Here is a 17484-nt window from a genome sequence, read left to right as displayed (position 1 = left end):
GTATTTTATTTTTATTAAGTATTAAAAAGTAAAAAAAAAATTAATATGTTATTTTTTCTATTTAGAAAAAGTTATTTTTTTAGTAAAAAATTTATAACAAGTTAAAGAAAGAGTAAAAAAATAAATAACCTAAATTTCGGTGAAAAATTAAGAAAATAAACATTGTTTTTAAAAACAAATGGGATTGCATCCCGGCAATCATCTAAATTGAATCAAACTGATTTTAAACAAAGCTTGGTTTAAATAAAAATTGATCACGTAGAATCGGTTGGTTGATTTGGTTTTTAATTTTTCCCTTAAAAAAGAAAAAGAAAAAAGGAGAATCCTACTGCGGATGAGTTGGAACTGACCCTTGGCATCTTTAACAAATTGAACCGCATGTGTTAACATGGGCATTAAAACGTAATACAATTTTGCTGTCAAGTTGGATATATTATTGTGTCCCAACTGACCGCAGTGGCCTTTGGTGGTTGAAATCTTTTCCTTGTGAAGGACGCATGAACAGACAATTCGAATTGTAGGTTTGAACGACTTGGACAGCTGCCACTTTGAGCATCTTGGCAACTATGCCAAGCTCATCATAAAATCTTTGCTTGATATATTACATCGCATTGCCATTTAACCTGGATCAGATAACATCTCACAAAATCACAGAATATAAATTGAGAGTCCATCACCTACTTAATGAAAAATCCAAGAGAATTTCTTTCACATCAGTGCCTACTGCTTAGCATGGCCCCTATGGGAGTCTTAGACTTTAATCTAGGATTTGCTAGAAAACAGGATTTTTTTTTTTTTTTAAGGATTTATGAAAGAAAGTTATTTTTTAGAATAAATTTGTTTTAAGGTGGGGTGCTTTTTAGAGTAGACCAAAGAATAATTGAAAATGTGAAAAAAAAACAAAAAAAAAAACAGCGGCCATGTTTAGTTCTCAATAAGTAAAATTTTAATTTGAAAAACAAAATATTTCTTGAAAATCATTTTAAAAAATATTGCCAAAATACCTAATCATGTTGGCCTTTTATAAAAAAAGTTAGACGTGTATTTAGAGAAAGGATATGGTGGTGATGTGCGCCTGTGATGGGAGGTTATAATATTAATATGTGGAGCCTTGACCCTCACTCCAACTCTCCCGTTGACCAGCTACTCTTCTAGAGCCTAGAGGTCACTCATCCAAAAGTTGGGAAACGTACTACAAGAAGCAATATGCCCCACGTCCATCGCTACAGCCACAGAACAGTTGTCACCCACGCATATCTTATGATTCTTATCACCAAGATTGTGACTGTGCAAAATGGAAACCAAAAGATAGAAAAATTCAATCTATTTCTTGTCATTATGCTATTTTCCATGGATGAAAGTTACGATTCTTGAAGCAAGTGGGCTACTGTAGTTATCAATGGTTTGTTAGATTGGTTCTAGGCTACGGCAGTGAGAGTATCCAGATATTTAATGCGGTAGACATGGTAGAAAACTGGAGTTTGAAGATCTGAAAATGTTGGCTGTAGTTTCAGCATGAAACAGAGAATGGCTATAGAAAGAAAATATGGAAGAGTTTCTTTTGTTTTTTTTTTTTTACTTTCTATTATCGGTTCTGCTGTTTTTGTTGTACAGTATCTAGATTTCAAACCAGATGCAAAGAGATTTAACTGGAGCAAATCTCTCCACGTGGAAGCATGACAACTACTCAAAACATGACAACCGCATTATGGTACAGAAAATAACCAATTAAGGAGGAGAGAAAATAAAAAGGAAAAGAAGTGCTAGCCAGAAAAAAATTGAGATTATCAATGGAGAGCAGTTGCAGAAAGGTCTGTGTAACAGGAGGTTCTGGTTATATAGGCTCTTGGCTGGTAAAGAAGCTATTGGAGAAAGGCCACACTGTCCATGCAACACTAAGAAACTTGGGTCTCTCTCCCCCTCTCTCTCTCGGTCTTCTTCGTAAACAGCTTTTTCATTGTGTTTGATTTGAATTGCAGGTGACACCTCCAAAGTAAGCTTTCTCAAGTCTCTTCCTAATGCAGACACGAGGCTTGTGTTATTCCAAGCTGATATCTACAATCCTGATGAGTTTGAGCTGGCAATCAAAGGCTGTGAATTTGTATTCCATGTCGCTACTCCCATGCTCCATAGCCCCCAAAGTACACAGGTCAGTGATGATCAGTCTCTTCATTTACCTGATCCGTTAAGAAAATTTGGAAATTGATGACACTTTAAAGCCCAAAAAAAAAAAACAGTACAAAGACACCACTGAAGCTGCAGTTGCTGGGGTGAAAAGTATAGCTGATTCCTGCGTTCGATCACAAACCGTCAAGAGACTAATCTACACAGCATCTGTCATGGCCTCGTCTCCATTGAAAGAAGATGGGTTTGGCTTCAAGTCTTGTTTGGATGAGTCCTGTTGGACACCCCTCAATCTCTCATACCAGCATAGCAATGACTTCATGATGGTATGTCCCCTCTCCCCTCTTATGATACCCGAAAAATATTATTCATACATAGAATTATTCATGAATTTATGAACAAATAAATCTTGTTGTAGGCATATGTGAAATCAAAGACACTAGCAGAGAAGGAGGTTTTGAGCTATAATGAAGATGAAAGTAGTGATCAATTAGAAGTGGTTACCCTTGCTTGTGGCCTAGTTGCAGGAGGGACACTTCAGAACTATCCTTCAGCAACCATAGGATGTGTTTTATCACAGCTTACAGGCAATTTAATTCATTATGAAGGACTAAGGTTTCTGCAAGAAATGCTTGGTACAATTCCTCTTATACACATCGATGATGTCTGTGAAGCACACATCTTCTGCATGGAAAAACCAGTGATGAAAGGCAGATTTCTGTGTTCAGCTGTCAATGCCACCATCAATGAGATTGCAGACTTCTACTGCAAAAATTATCCGAAATTCAAGATAACAGAAGAGTATAAAACTCTTAATCTTTGGTTGAAATTTTTTTTTTCTCCTTTTAATGAGATATTAATTTCTGATTAGTATGTGATAGATTGCATATTTTGAACTGCTATACGTAGTAATGGCTATGAAAATTTGTTCTAGGTTCACAGGAGGGGTGGAGGGGCCAACCTGCAAATGGGATTATACAAAGCTGGTGAAGGAGGGCTTTGAGTATAAATATGACTTGAAGAAGTTAGTAGATGATAGTGTGGAGACTGGGAGGCGGCTAGGAGTCTTCTCAGAGTAAAAATCATATGCTCACCACCATATATATATGAAGTGTCGTCTCCACGAGCGGACATAGCTTTTGATAAGGGGATTTGAAACCAGGACATAGCTCACTGATAGTGATAATCGACAAAATTCCCTGAAGTCGAGTGCGAAGGAACTCGGACGGGTGGTTTGTAATTTGATTGTTTGTTTAGAGTGGACTTTGTGATGTCCTTGACTAATTTCATAAGAGGCCAACTCATTTGATTTATATAGTCTTATCTTAAAGTGTAAGGTCAATAAATTAAAGCCAAAAGATATCTATAAATATAGATATTTTTTTCATTTATACATATATTTTTAATAAATGGTATCTAAGTCAATTAAATTATCAAGTCCATGAAAGATGACTAATGATGAAAGGGAATTGTCATGTCTTTTTTTCCCAAGTGGTTCTTCTCTTTAAGACACAAATTTGAGTCCACATGCTGCCTTCTAGTTTCAATCATTTTGACAAGGATTTTTCCTTAAAAATAGTGAAATTCTTTTAAGAAGCATTAAAGTTTCCCGTTATTTTTGTAGTATTACATTAACCTCATTTCGTTAATATTAATATTAAATTGCTTGTATTTAGAAAAAAAAAAAAAGTGATTAAAACTAAAATTAAAGAAATTTTTTATATTTCAGATAAAGTTTTCTTACATTCTCTCTTTTTCTTTCTTATATTTTCTAACATTATGCAAATAGTTTCTGACTTTATACTTTTCAACAAATATTTTCAATTATTTTTTTAATGCAAATAGTAATTAGTGATTTTTTTAATGCAAAATCAATTATAAAAAATTATATGAATTAAGAAAAAATAAATTAATTTAAAATTAACCTCTACTAAAATAAATAGATTTTAAAAATTGTTACAAACTCACAAATAATATTGGGGGATTTTTTTTAAAAATGTTTTAATAATAGAAGAGTTGTTGAAATGAGAAAAAAAGAAGATTTAATTTTATTTTAGGAGTAATTAAAAAATTGAATTATTATGTTATTATATATATAACTTTTAGTAATTTAATTTTTAGTATTGAATGAGAATTTAGGCATGTAAGCAGACTCGCCTAGCCCACGCCGCTGATTGGGGCTCGAGCTCCCCTTGTAGGCCAAGATGGGCCTTTCGCTTTTGAGTTGGGTTATGCTAGGCTGAAAATTTAATACCTAGCCCAGTCCTTACCCGAAGCCCAACGTGCAAGAATTTAACAAAATATTGATTATTTTATTTATAAAGGTAAGAAAATTTCTTTGAATATATCACATTTTGATTTGGTTGGATAAGATTGTGGGTTAAAATCACATTTTTTTAGCGGGCTGAGCTTCGGCTTCAATTCTCGGTCCAGATCAGTCTTAAAGAATCAACTCTAGTCCGGCCCCAGAGGGAATTTGATTGGAATTGGGTTGGGCTAGGGTAATGATTGGACTAGACTTTGGAAAATTCTCTGGAAAGTGTGGGCCGAATTTCATGCCAAAGCCCATGATGATTTTTGCTTGTTATCGGCTGGCTACAGTGCTTTTAATCGGATATCAATAACCTTGGGCCCAGTCGATGGCCCATAAGACTGCACATCTAAAAGTTTAGCCCTCTAATATATGGGCCATAGGAGCAGGCCCAACAGGCTCACACGACAAAGGCCCCTCCAGATCTTGCCACATCATCATCTGGCACCACAGTTCCTTCTCAAAAATATTCAGATCTAACGGTTGAAACCATCTAACAACTTTGACTTTGATAAGGTGATGTCAAAGTCCACCGGTGACCAAGCTCCACTCAGTATACGGGGTGTCACAGTGGGAAACGGAGAGGAGCTTTGGCCATGGTGATCACATGTCTCCAACCTCTTTGGAAGTTCCCTTCAACCTTTCTGGGTTCCTCCTCTTCTTCTTCTTCTTTATTGCAGAATCTTCAAAGAAATTTCCACAGAAGAAGCAGAGATTTCAAATGTTGTGGAGGGAGCAGAGTTGGAGAGAAGAGGAGAGGAGTGATTGTGTGTGGGCTGCCACTGCCAGTTGATCCATGGGCACCCACCATTGATTCACAGAGCATAGCTTCACAGCTCTTTGCATTTTCTCTCTTTCCCTATATTGGTTTTCTGTACTTCATCACTAAATCCAAGACTGCTCCAAAGCTCACCCTTTTTGGATTCTACTTCTTACTTGCCTTTGTGGGTGCCACCAGTGAGTTTCCATGCCCTTTTCTTTTCCTTCTTTTCTTTTCTTAGAGTGGAATTTTGTTTCTGTAGACATAGAGATTTTGTAGGGATTCTTGGGTATGAATAGTGGTCAAATATATACAGGATTTGTTGTTATTAATTTTTCTTTGGTTGGTTATGGAGAGTTGGAAATGAGGTGAAAATTGTATAGTGAGATGAGAATTGGATTTAGGGATATATGAGAATGAAGTAATTCATACTGAGCCTTGGTTTCTCATGTCATTTGTAGACATCATACGAAGAAATGGGATTTCATTGATTGCTGAGTAATTTTAGGGTGGAAAAAATGAAAAAGAAAGGAGTTATACTAGAATTTCCAATTTCATTCAACTTAGATTACCGGAACTATTTGGCAAATTTCCTTTCTGGTTCAGGAGAGTTTGTTCCATTATATTCTGAGCAACCCCAGTTGTGGAATATCATCTTTCTTTTTCACTTTGCCAACTAATAGGTTAATATCCATTGAGAATTCAGAGGACTTTATGCACTGGCAGGCATCCTTAAGAAGTAGTTGGGATTCAATATTGTAAGAACTATGGAGGCTTACCCAAAGGGAAAATCATTACTACCAGGAATGGCTATACTCTCCTTTGTTTATGTACCTTAATCTACTCGTCCTCTCAAACATCGGATTGTATCTCAAGTTCTATTTCATCTCACAATGGTGATTATTTGACCATAATCTGGACTGATGGGGCTGCTACTACTAACAGTTCCTTATTTGGCTCTGGTGTGTATAGTTCATATCATATGGAGGAAATTTAGTTGCCATTCATCTTTCTTCACCAGCTGAATAAATGATTGTTTGCCTTTCTTGTTTTAGGCGAAAAATTAAGCAAAAAAAAACTGAGACATGAAAAAATTAAGAAACTTGCATTTTTCGTGTTGAAGTTAGTGAAATAAAATTTTGAGGTGTAGTGGTAGTACTGTTTTCTATGCTACACTTCCAGGGCTCATATTGATTATAGTTAGATAAAGGAATCCTGACAAGGGCTTGAATCCAGACATTGGATACTTTGCAATGAATATGCTTCATACTTTTCTTTATAATGCTCAAAAGTATTTTTGTCAATTGTTTATTTTTAGACATGAGAAAATGGTTCTCTTGTTGCCTTGAGTTGAGTTTGATGGTGATTGGGTTTCACTTGTACCATGTAATGATCTTCAGATATTGTGATCATTCAGAGATTCTTGCCACCGTGTCATGGATCCTAATATCAAGTTTCCGCAGACCTTTTTTTTTTTTTGTTTCTTTCGGCATTATGAAGATGCTCTATTTACCGTGCTTTTGTCATTCTCTTATTATCATCAATGATTTTCGCTCAACACTACTAATTTCCTTCATATTGATCTTTGCTGCTCTCTCTTCAATCGAGTAGTCCCGGCTGGTATTTATGGTAATTTCTCACCATTTCGCAAAATTCACTTACCTTATGTAAAATAAAATTACATACAGATGCCTAACCGTCAATTGCTATTCTTTGTTTATGTGGGTGAGGCAGCAAAGGTGCATTATGGAACTTCCCTGTCTAATGTGGATTGGTTACATGGTGGGGCCGAGTCGCTTCTCACTCTGACCAACTTGTTCATTGTGCTGGGGTTGAGAGAAGCTCTAAGGAAAGCTGGAGATGCAAAAGAAAGCTCATCTGATGTAGTTTCAGGGATCAAAGAGGAGGAACCTTCCATCTAGGTACATGGGAAAGGCTCAATGTTTTATTTATTTGTTCACCATCCTAATTACCCCGATTCCTTCAATCATATGTTCTTCTCCATTATGTCAGAGACTGTTCCTTGTATTTTTCTGCAGTTGCTCTGTTGCTTCCATTCTTCCCATCAAATTATCACATGCAATTCAACTACAAGCATGGCTGTTTAGCATGAAATCTACAACCATGACTGCAACAAGTTTTTCAGGCAGAAAAGGCACCAGAAACTGGCTCTTTGATCTTTCCCAGTATTCTCTGTAGTGGGCTCTAGCTTCCCATGCAGAACATTTGGCACTGTTACCATCCCTCTTCCTTCGTGTTCAACGATAATGATTCCATCCGATCCTTTCTGTGGCTATTGTTTTCCTCTGAGCAAATTCTTGTAGAGCCTCTCTTGTATTAATTGATCCAATGACATGCATTTGGGGTTTTCAGTTTTGTGCGGTGAAAACATCATTTCGTGTTGGGTCTGCCCTACTGGAACGTAAAATTCAGCACACTTGAACACATTCAGCAGTTTATGATGTTCTTCAAGCAATGAAATCAGTTTGTTTGGCTGTAACAATGAAAAGAACAGTTCCTCTGTTTGTTAACCATTACATTCTGTTTTTTTTTTTTTTTTTTTTTTTTTTTTTTTTTTTATGACTACCTTTTCCTTTTTTTTTTCTTTCTATGTTGTTCAAGTTTTCTCAATGGGGCCTTTGAATCATGCAAACAAATTTTAATAGAGAATTTGCTGAATTAAAAAATTTACAACTATAGTTAGAAGACAGGAAATTTTGTTAATGATATCATCACTAATCCATGGCCAGCACTGGAAGAGGCTCTTATGTAACTTCTCACGCTATCTAGGAAAAGCTATGTGAAAACTGCAAGCCCAATGAATTCTCATAGCTAGCGTCTGAATTGGAGCTAGGAGAAAAATCCTGGGGTATCAAATGGGAAACCGGGATCAAAGTCCACTTGATCAAGGGGAAACTCCAAGTTCAGAATTGGAGATTTGGCTGCTGAGATAATTTCAGTGAGCTCAGATTCTGAATGTTGAAGATTAGGAGGCCCTCCAAAGTTGCTCATCTGGCATGGAGACAGTGAGAAGCAGTTTGAATCGGACGTCGCCGGGGATATAAATGTGGGAGAATAACAGCCCAAGAGGTTGTCATAGTTGTCCTTGTTGAAAGCTGAAGGCTGTGGGAACAGGCCGGTTTCACTCTTCATGCATCCATAAGATGTTGAAGCCATGGAGGAATAGTTCAAGGGGTTCTCTATGTAATGCTGTTGCTGATGGTTATTGTCGTTATGGTTGTTCTGTTTTATCTCTTGCTTTTCAGGTGATGCTGGTGCTGGCACTGAATGACTGCCTTGGGTGCAAGTATGCTTTCCTCGGTATGTGATCTCGAACATGGAGGGATCTTCATCCGAACGCTGAACTTGCTTTGTTGCCCAACAGTCGTGGAGGTTTCTGTAGGTGCATCTGTAGTAGCTTCTGCAAATTAATGGAGGAAAACCCATATTAAGATTTCAATTGTTTTGGCCAAGAGTCAAGAATTTAGCTGATGATGTTTGTTGCTGCAAATTCCTCAATCTGGGATTCCAAGGCACTTTGTATACATCATTGTTATATCATGATGTGTCTATTTTCACTTGTGAAAGTGCCATAGTGATTGAGTAGCTGTGATGATTCCAAGCTGGATAAAAAGGCGAGGACCTCTCACCTGGGGTATTTAGCTCCAAGAATGTCCTTCTGCCCATATTTTCTCCAGTTGTAGCCATCATCATGGGGCCCTTCAAGCCCGGTCTCAGAGCAGACTCTCACTTGATCGGTCCATGTGGGCGATGTCTTTCTGCAACAAACAAAACAAATTACAGAAAAGAGTTAGTTTACTGAAGATTATAACCAACATGGAAATCATGACCTAAGAATTCAAATTCACCTCTTCTTTGAGAAATCTTTGTGTTCCTGATGATGATCCTTACAACCCTTGTCAAAATCCTCGCTCACAGTCCGGGGACTTCCATTGACAGAAAGGGGAGACTGGGGAGCAGATGAAGGTGCCATTGGCTGAGGGTTTTCCACTGGCCCACTCCATTTGACTATCAAAAGAGCCTTCTCAAATGATGCTACTATCTTATGTACCAAGAATTCTTGGGTCTGGCTCATTGAAGATGGACTCAAATGGATCTTCAACTGCTTTGCCAGCTCCATCCCTTGAGTAAGCTCATTGACCAGAGTCTTCTGCTGCCATTTCAAACCAGTGTCCATTGTATAACAACTTTCGCAGCAGTAATCAAAGTCAACCAATGGAGGACTGAACCCAAGTGATTCTAGTTTGCGACGAGCAGATGAATCCAGACGCAGGATAACCGGAACCTGATAGTAAAATTTGCAGAAGAAATAGAACCCAAACTGGATATGCAAAACCAGACAGATGAACTATAATAAGCTGTGAACATGAAAATAGATAGGATGTGATGTGGGTGAGCTGGGGAATGAGGCTGTATATTTCCGGAGCTGTGGGATTGTATAACAAAAAGAAAGGGGGAGTGAAGGTGAAGATACAGACAGTGAATCTGAGGCATTTAAAGAAAGGGTTCTTGGACCAAAGAGAAGAAAATGGAAGAGAAGGTTGAGAGTTGAAGTTTGACCGAGAAACCGAGTTTTTCTGCATGGACTGGTCTATGGTCATAGTAAGCGTGGAAAGAGTGAGATGGTCCAAATGCTGACCATTTCTCCCTAAAATTACAAGTCCTTAACCACATTGATGACTGAAAGAAAAGTCGAGAGATTAAGCTTAGGGGGAGAGCATTAAGACCAAAGAATCTTCAAACCTTACTCCGCGTTGCTTTTTGCTGCTCCAACTAGGAGTGAGATGTGGGTCATCAGCAGTACTAGGATAATGATGACTTTGGAATCCTTCGCTTTTCAAGGGCCCTTTTCCTTCAAAGCAAAACAAAAATGAATAAAAAAAGGTTGGTCCCACACTTCTCCAAAGACCAAGTCATTCAGTAGCATATATCACACGGGGATTAATTAAACAAAACAATTTTTCAGGGATAATGGATTTAAACGGGAGTTTTAGGTAGTTGTCTTATATTTAAAATTATAAAGGGTTTCTTTTTGGGATCAGTGGGGGAGAGAGGAAATAGAAAAGAGGAATACAAGGATGAAAATATCGGTAATTACGGATATTTAAAAAAAAAATATTGATTTTTTTAATTATTAAAAATTCATAAAAATGTAAGGAAACCTCGTAATAATATAATTAGAAGTATAATAAATATTTTAAAGTTATTTTATTAAAAAATTTGATATATGTATAACATGATTTATCATATTTGATAATAATATCGTATGCATCAATTAAAATATGAATTTTATAAGTGTACATTTATTATTAAATTATATATAATAATATGATATTTGATTATATAATATTAAAATTATGATCCATTTAATTCAATTGTATTAAATAATATAAAATAAATTATGATATATATATATATATAATTTTTTAATATTTATTTAATTATTAATAATATTAAAAACATTATGAAGAAAATTATATAATTTTTCTATTTTTGGTAATCAATTAAAAAAAAATTTTGTATTTAATTATAAAATAATTATAATTAATTTGCTCTTTAAAATATTCTTTTAATATTTTCTTTATATAATGAGTTTAAGTATATACAAGTTTAGTGTACAATATATAAGTGGAGTGTACCCCAAACCTTTTGGTTTAGGGTTCAAATCCCCTCAGAAGTAAAAGGAGAAGGGCACTGTAACACATTGACTTCACTGTAGTGCATTTAACTTCCGTTGACCCGTGTTGACCATGTTATCGGGAAAAATCGCCGATATATCACGAGATATCGCCGATTTCTAGGGATTTATCCCAAAATATCGTCGGGCCGATACCCTTCGATACACGATATATTAGCGATATATCACCGACATATCGTGATATTTTCCTCCTTGGTATTTGATAGTCTTTGCCCATAGAGGAAATAACATGGTATGGTCTATCCTAGCAAGAAATGTCAGTTCAATGTTACTTGATGCAGAGGAAGACCTCAACAAAATACCTAGATAAAGCAAAATACAGATGGAACTGCTACAACCCATTATATTACATCCAAGTCTCTTGTGCAGGAGCGTGTCATCTTCCCGCAAGAACCTTGGAGACAAAAGCTGCAATGGCCTGAACAGCATGATCTTTGGCCTCTGCTTGCGTTGTTCCCTCTGAATTCAGGTGCTTCTTTGCAATCTTGAAGGAATGGTCCCCACCTTCGATCACATGCAACTCATTAAGAGATTTCATCTTCTTCCTAACAGCTTCCAGCTTTTCCAGGGGACATAGCCCATCTTTGCTACCCTTCACAAAGTGAAACCACAATATTACAAGCAGCACAAGCATGCTGAATTACAAGTCAGATTGAAGAATTTCAAGTGAGACTTGGGTGAGAATTCCATTCAGTGACAGCAAGATAACTCCATGGAAGTTGTAATATGGAACCATTCAAGGTAGGTCAGTCTACAAAGAACAATTTAAGGAGTGCTAAGAACCTCATGAAACCAGAAGGTTTAATCAATTGTGAAACCTAAGGCTGACTCAATTCACAATAACTTCATTGGAACTTCAAGAATGTCATGATCACAAGTAGAACGAAAAGTAGTGCCCTAGGAGGTATCACATTAGTGACAGGACTAGTCAATGTGCAGTGAAATGCTAATGTGTGCTTGGTATGTGTCTGTATGTAAATTTCTATACATATCTTCTAAAAAAATAATACAATGAAGGCAGATGGTTTTACCTGTACAAACATTATAGGAACTTTTAGTTGCAGCAGTGTTTCATCCCGAATTGTTCCACTCATGCCCTGAAATATTGTGTAACTGGATTAAATAAATTGCTTCAGAAATGAAATGTTTCGGCACAGAAGATAAACTACCGTTCTCCCAAAAAATATGCTGGCATTTTTCAATCCATGATAACCCACCAGAGAGCATAAGCATAACTTTACTGCCAAAAATAAACTGGAAGGGCTAACTAGCATAATATAGCAAAGATGGAGTACTCTTTAGAAATATCAAGAATGATGATCTCCCAAATTTCAGCTAAGCAAAGGTGCCCTTGTGTGTGCTGTGCCCACTGATAAATTTTACTTCCCATCAAGTTAAATGGAATTGCACCGCATAAAACAATTTTGCTAGCTCCAGGGATTTACTGCACCTTTCTCTAATAGAAGGTTAGAGACCGTCCATCAATATTACAAATCATATGGGCATGCAAGGGCATTGAAATGAATAGGATATAACAAATTAACTTAACAAAGATTAAGAGAGAATTTTCATAAATCTGTCACTAGAAATGTCTCAAAATCTAGTAACTCTTCAGGTGATAGAGATACCAAACATAACTAGAAACAGGGCTGCCGCTTTAATGAATCTACAACAAAGGCAGGACATTCTACAGCAAGTTGTGAATGTAAGGACATGGTCCAAGAATTAAAGAGGCTATAGAAGCAGCATTATTGTATAGCTAGTTTTTCAATTGGGAACTCACGGTTATGTAGCTTCATATATTACATTTATCTTACTACAACTGAATTGAGGAAACACAATTTAATGAGTAGACATGAGTTACAACCTTAAGTACTACATGAGCCAACTTGATCCAAGAAATGCAAACTGTGTCATTTTAAGAGAATATATCACATTTTTGGATTTGGTTCTTCACCTTCTTCACACATTATTTAAGTTGCAAAATTATTATAACACTATATTTCGAAAATGAATGTACATAACAAGTGTTGATTAGGAAAGCAATTGTGAAATGAATAGAGTTGAATAATGCATAAAATCAAACAAGCACACATGCAATTCAAGCATTTGTTATCTGCAACAGTGAGATTCATTCTAAAATGTATATATGAAAAGAAGACCAAAACATGGTACTGAATATAAAAAACAAAACGGACAAAAAAAAAAGGAAAAGGGAAAAAACACAACACACAAAACGATAAATATGTTTATATAGAAAACCTTCAGCGGATATCCCAAGCAAACTACTGCTGAAGCACCAATCTCTTCCCCGCTGGCCACCATGCAACTGACTCTACAAAAATAAATGTACAAAAAATACTGAAAAAAACAGAGAGAGAAACAGGGAAGAACAACTATTATATATGCACACAATCGTGTATCCATTGCTCCAGTTTACCGTTGCAAATGCTCCATCAACATCAAAATTGCATCACATAGAAACATAACACATAAATGTGAATACAAACACATCCTATGGGTGCTCAACAAATAAAGTATCTGTAATGTATCAACCCTCCCTCTTTGAATAGGGAAACATTTTAAATGCAATTATTTCTCAAATCTAAACTCAAAAGAAAAGGAGGAGTGGGGGTGACATTTATATGAGTTTCCAATGATTCTCAACATTTCCTCTGTAGGCTGCAGTACAGGTAACTCCTAACTTTGATTGACTTGTAAGATATCAATAACAGTATTTGAGGCTATGATCATTTCCACTTGCAATCAAAAGAACAGTAGCTAAATGCATAGAGACTCCACAAAGATGTCTAAAAATTCCCAAAATTCTACATGAGCATTCTTCCACACAAAATACAATAAATATTACCTTGAACCCATGGATTTCCCTGCCAAAATCAGTGGATGACCAGGGTACTTAGCAAGAGTCTTTTTGACAATATCTGAGTGAAACTCCACCAATTTTTCAGCTTTAGGAGGAGCCCTCTGCTTTCCACCAGAAATATCTGCAAGAATCAAAACCATCAAATTTGCAGAAGCCATAATTCTAATTTCGTTGATTATCCAGTCAATTTTCTTAATCATCAATAGCCCTTAACACAGAATTGTCCTGAACATGTTAAATTTAAAAAAAGATCATACAAATTAAAGGGTAATGGTCTCAACCACCAAAAACAATGACATCAACATCAACAGTCAAACCAAAGACAAAAAAATCAGTAAACATTGGCAAGATTTCTTTGAAAATGTCACAAAATCAAAGGGGGTGGATAGAAAAAATGCAACAGAAAGACAGTAGGAGAGAAAATTACTGATTTTACTGAAAAATCAGCAAAAATTTGGCAAAAATATGCGGATCTTTCGGAATGCTTGGCCCACATTGTGACACGTCAGTCTTTCACGATAAATCAACAATTAAATTGGTGATTAATTGAAAAAATCACTAGCTATTCCCCAATGTCTCTCTCCATCCAATGGCTAGAAATTCTACGGATACAATCCAATAGCCAGAAACATTTTCCAATAACTATTGCACCATCCAATGGCCAGATTCGAATCTGGATGTGATCCAATGGTCCAAAACATTTCTCAACGATTTTTTGGCCTTCCAACAGCTATTTTCGTCCAAATTTCTTATAAATACTTCCTTTCTATCCCATTCCATCAATGATTCACTTGAAAACATTTTTGATCTTACGCTGCTCCATTTATTCTTTTTCTTTTTTTTTTAAGTTCATAATTTTGAGGCTTGTGTTGAAGTTGCAAATTAACTACAAATCAATTGTCAACAACTACTTAAAGTACGTTAATAAATTAGTAATATTGTTAATTGAAATTGTAGCTCAATTTGAATATTAATGATCGTTCATGTAGGGGAACAAAACTCTTACATTGAGAAAGTTGGCTATCAAGGTTCTATCACAAATTGTATTATCTTTAGCTTGTGAGAAAAATTAGAGCATATTTGCTTTGACCTACATCAAATAATGGAATCAACTAGCCTACTTAAGGATTCAACAATTAGTTTTTTGTTATTACAACATTAATCTATAATTCGTGATTCAAGCATTGATGTTGAAAGAATTTTGTCCAAAGAAAGTCAGCTGAGCAAGCAATGCGACCACCAACACAAGCTCCTCATGTTAGTATTGACTCTATGAGTGCTAGACAAAGTAGTAGTATTGATGCTTATGGTTCCAATTATTCTACCTCAAGAAGAGAGGGAGATAATGATAGAGATAATGGATGGGATTTTGGACAACAAGACCAAAATCATCACCTATTGAGTCCATTCACTAGTGAAGTCGTTTTCACACACTACAACCAAGATGAAGAGCGTGGCTCTAGAAGAGCCGATCCAAGCACTAGAGCTACTGAAAGTCGTATAGAGGGAAGAGACAACAAAGGAAGACAACACCATGACTAGTTTTGAGTCCATGATTATAGAGACTCAACACCATGACTCATTAAATGAGACTAACATTTATCCTCCTTATGTCATGAATTATGACTAATGTTCTCAACATCATAGGATGGGTTCAAGTTCAACTTATGATTGGCTATGACATATCTAACCATCCTTTTATATAAATGTCATACAGCATGGATAAGCAATGGGCAATGGTCAAGAGAATTATCCATGGCATATTCATAATTACAATCAATATTATGCAAACTGCATATCATGGTACCAATCTTGTCTCCAGCAATTCCTTCATCCTCCAATGTCATGGAACCATATCAATCTTTATTTTGGTATTAAAGGAACCACTATAATGTAGTATATTATTTCTGAATGTCACATTATATCATACATATATTATTTTTTTGAACAAAACAACTTCAACTTGTGTGTTGTTACTTCTTTTATCAAAAGTTTTTCCTGGTATTTTTATGAGTTTTGATTAATTTTCATTTCATCCATTTTCATTATTTTTAGATTTCCTTCCTATGGTTCCATAAAAATCCAACTACCGATTATTTCCGCAGTTTCTGAAATTCTGAAATTTTGATCACGCGGGAAAAGCAGACTAAAACTCACAAGGGTAATCAAAGGTGACTACTTCGACAGCATGCATAGCCTTCCCCAACATATCCTTCCATCTGCATAAAAATAAGGGCATTTAGCTTGTTAGAAACTTGTCTGCAATTTGTATCACCAAATCCTTTTTTTCTCTAATGCTTTCAGAAAACATATTCTCATTCCTCCAACAAGAGTTTTCAAAACATTATCAGCCTCTACAACAACGCTTCTAACATGAAATGTATACAGAAGAAACAATGAAGTATGATATTTTCATGTCAGATTCAGAGAAATGAAGATAAAATACCTAACCATCCAATCGGAAGAGGAAGGAGCTCCAGCACCATGAGCGAAGACCAGGACAGGTGTCATCTTCTCAGGAGACGATGACGACGAGCCATTTGTATCGTCTTCTTTGCTGGAGTTCTTACGCCTACGCTTTGAAGGAGGTGAAGAAGCCATCCCTGAAAAAAGAAAACAAAAACCCCTAGAAATGGGATTTAAGGTCTCTGTGAAAACCCTAACATTCTCTCAATCACAAGCAGTTTTCGCGCCAAATGGGAGGGGAAGAAACTGAACGCCGTGATTATATATTTGGGCCGTGACTCTTGGGTTGCTAGAGCTTATGAGAATTTCTACAAGCCCAATGTTCCATTTTGGGCTTTATGGGTCTAGGCCCGGGCCCATAGGTATAACAAATGGTCCAATAGCTGTACAATTGTCTTGATATATAAAATACCAAATGAGTTTAGTTATGACTTGCAGTAGAATAAAGGGTCTGTTTGAGTTTGGGATGGATGGGCTGGGCCCTATATGTATAATAATAACAGTGGTGATATTTTTTCTAAAGCAAAATACATAAACAATGGTCTACACTTGTTTCTATTTGGATAAGTTACTTGGATGCTTTTTGGGTAAAAATAACATTGCACCTTTCTACCTAACTATATATATATATATATATATATATATATATATATATGTGTGTGTATATATATATGTATGTATATCAAAGACATGCAAAAGTATTTATTTAACTTGAATTAAAAAAAAAAAAAAACCTTTTGTGAATAAGAGATTAAAAAAAAATGATGATAAAATTGGAGCATAATTAATCCTAAGCTTAGCCCAATTCTTTCATTCGTTTAGTTCTTGGAAATTTTGAGGAAAAATAAGAAAGAAATAAGAAATAAAGAAAAATAATCATAGAAAATATAAAAGAAAGTAAAAATAATTAAAATTTTATTATTTTAAAATTATTTAATATTTATGTATAAAATTAATTAAAATTTTATACATTTAAAAATTATTTAATATTTATATAAAAAAATAAGTGAAATGAATTCAAAAATAATTTATTAATTTAAATTTTATCTATGGTAAAAAATCACCAAAAATGATTAAAATATTGTAATTTTGGTAAAGAGAAATTAGGAAGAAAACTTTTGTAAACCCTATTGAATCACGAATCAGTCATTTTTAAACCTGAATCTCATAATATCTTCAGAAAGTTTGCCCAAAGACTTGTGGTGTAGACTTCTGTTTTT

At 35.5% G+C, this 17484-nt stretch overlaps 4 protein-coding genes across 5 annotated transcripts; 2 read left to right on the top strand and 2 right to left on the bottom strand.

Moving 5' to 3' along the window:
• The first annotated feature begins 1574 nt into the window (after positions 1 to 1574).
• On the top strand, positions 1575 to 3517 carry LOC117928271 (putative anthocyanidin reductase). Its single transcript, XM_034848185.1, has 5 exons — positions 1575 to 1908; positions 1980 to 2149; positions 2238 to 2450; positions 2543 to 2925; positions 3059 to 3517. The coding sequence occupies exons 1-5, from the start codon at positions 1791 to 1793 to the stop codon at positions 3201 to 3203; spliced, it is 1029 nt and encodes a 342-aa protein (XP_034704076.1). The 5' UTR covers positions 1575 to 1790; the 3' UTR covers positions 3204 to 3517.
• A 1459-nt stretch (positions 3518 to 4976) lies between these two features.
• LOC117934382 lies at positions 4977 to 7750 on the top strand. Of its 2 annotated transcripts, none has more exons than XM_034856044.1 (4): positions 4977 to 5392; positions 6807 to 6824; positions 6930 to 7117; positions 7209 to 7750. In XM_034856044.1, the coding sequence occupies exons 1-3, from the start codon at positions 5032 to 5034 to the stop codon at positions 7115 to 7117; spliced, it is 567 nt and encodes a 188-aa protein (XP_034711935.1). In that variant the 5' UTR covers positions 4977 to 5031; the 3' UTR covers positions 7209 to 7750. The 2 variants fall into 2 exon arrangements, with proteins under 2 accessions (XP_034711935.1, XP_034711928.1); XM_034856037.1 differs by having other exon boundaries at positions 4978 to 5392; positions 7235 to 7750.
• An 89-nt stretch (positions 7751 to 7839) lies between these two features.
• On the bottom strand, positions 7840 to 9702 carry LOC117934373 (probable WRKY transcription factor 53). The gene is made up of 3 exons (XM_034856025.1): positions 9065 to 9702; positions 8846 to 8974; positions 7840 to 8616 (listed from the first exon to the last, which is right to left on the bottom strand). The coding sequence occupies exons 1-3, from the start codon at positions 9391 to 9393 to the stop codon at positions 8046 to 8048; spliced, it is 1029 nt and encodes a 342-aa protein (XP_034711916.1). The 5' UTR covers positions 9394 to 9702; the 3' UTR covers positions 7840 to 8045.
• Positions 9703 to 10896: 1194 nt separating this feature from the next.
• LOC117904261 (KAT8 regulatory NSL complex subunit 3) lies at positions 10897 to 16482 on the bottom strand. Its single transcript, XM_034816787.1, has 6 exons — positions 16245 to 16482; positions 15956 to 16017; positions 13784 to 13919; positions 13177 to 13249; positions 11946 to 12011; positions 10897 to 11506 (listed from the first exon to the last, which is right to left on the bottom strand). The coding sequence occupies exons 1-6, from the start codon at positions 16397 to 16399 to the stop codon at positions 11291 to 11293; spliced, it is 708 nt and encodes a 235-aa protein (XP_034672678.1). The 5' UTR covers positions 16400 to 16482; the 3' UTR covers positions 10897 to 11290.
• Between the last annotated feature and the right edge of the window lie 1002 nt (positions 16483 to 17484).

This window comes from Vitis riparia, chromosome 2 (genome assembly GCF_004353265.1).
Source record: "Vitis riparia cultivar Riparia Gloire de Montpellier isolate 1030 chromosome 2, EGFV_Vit.rip_1.0, whole genome shotgun sequence".
NCBI lineage: Eukaryota > Viridiplantae > Streptophyta > Magnoliopsida > Vitales > Vitaceae > Vitis > Vitis riparia.
This window is presented reverse-complemented; position numbering and strand designations above follow the sequence as displayed.

Bases quoted from the DNA above. Each gene is read 5' to 3' on its own strand.
- LOC117928271 (XM_034848185.1), top strand. From the start codon at position 1,791: ATGGAGAGCAGTTGCAGAAAGGTCTGTGTAACAGGAGGTTCTGGTTAT. The intron at 2,150-2,237 runs GTCAGTGATGAT...AAAAAAAAACAG, and splicing joins ATAGCCCCCAAAGTACACAG to TACAAAGACACCACTGAAGC. The intron at 2,451-2,542 runs GTATGTCCCCTC...ATCTTGTTGTAG, and splicing joins ATAGCAATGACTTCATGATG to GCATATGTGAAATCAAAGAC.
- LOC117934382 (XM_034856044.1), top strand. From the start codon at position 5,032: ATGGTGATCACATGTCTCCAACCTCTTTGGAAGTTCCCTTCAACCTTT.
- LOC117934373 (XM_034856025.1), bottom strand. From the start codon at position 9,393: ATGGACACTGGTTTGAAATGGCAGCAGAAGACTCTGGTCAATGAGCTT. The intron at 8,975-9,064 runs GTGAATTTGAAT...TGTTTGTTGCAG, and splicing joins AAAGATTTCTCAAAGAAGAG to AAAGACATCGCCCACATGGA. The intron at 8,617-8,845 runs GTGAGAGGTCCT...ATTAATTTGCAG, and splicing joins CTTGGAGCTAAATACCCCAG to AAGCTACTACAGATGCACCT.
- LOC117904261 (XM_034816787.1), bottom strand. From the start codon at position 16,399: ATGGCTTCTTCACCTCCTTCAAAGCGTAGGCGTAAGAACTCCAGCAAA. The intron at 16,018-16,244 runs GTATTTTATCTT...ATTTTTATGCAG, and splicing joins TCTTCCGATTGGATGGTTAG to ATGGAAGGATATGTTGGGGA. The intron at 11,507-11,945 runs GTAAAACCATCT...CACTTTGTGAAG, and splicing joins TTCCTATAATGTTTGTACAG to GGTAGCAAAGATGGGCTATG.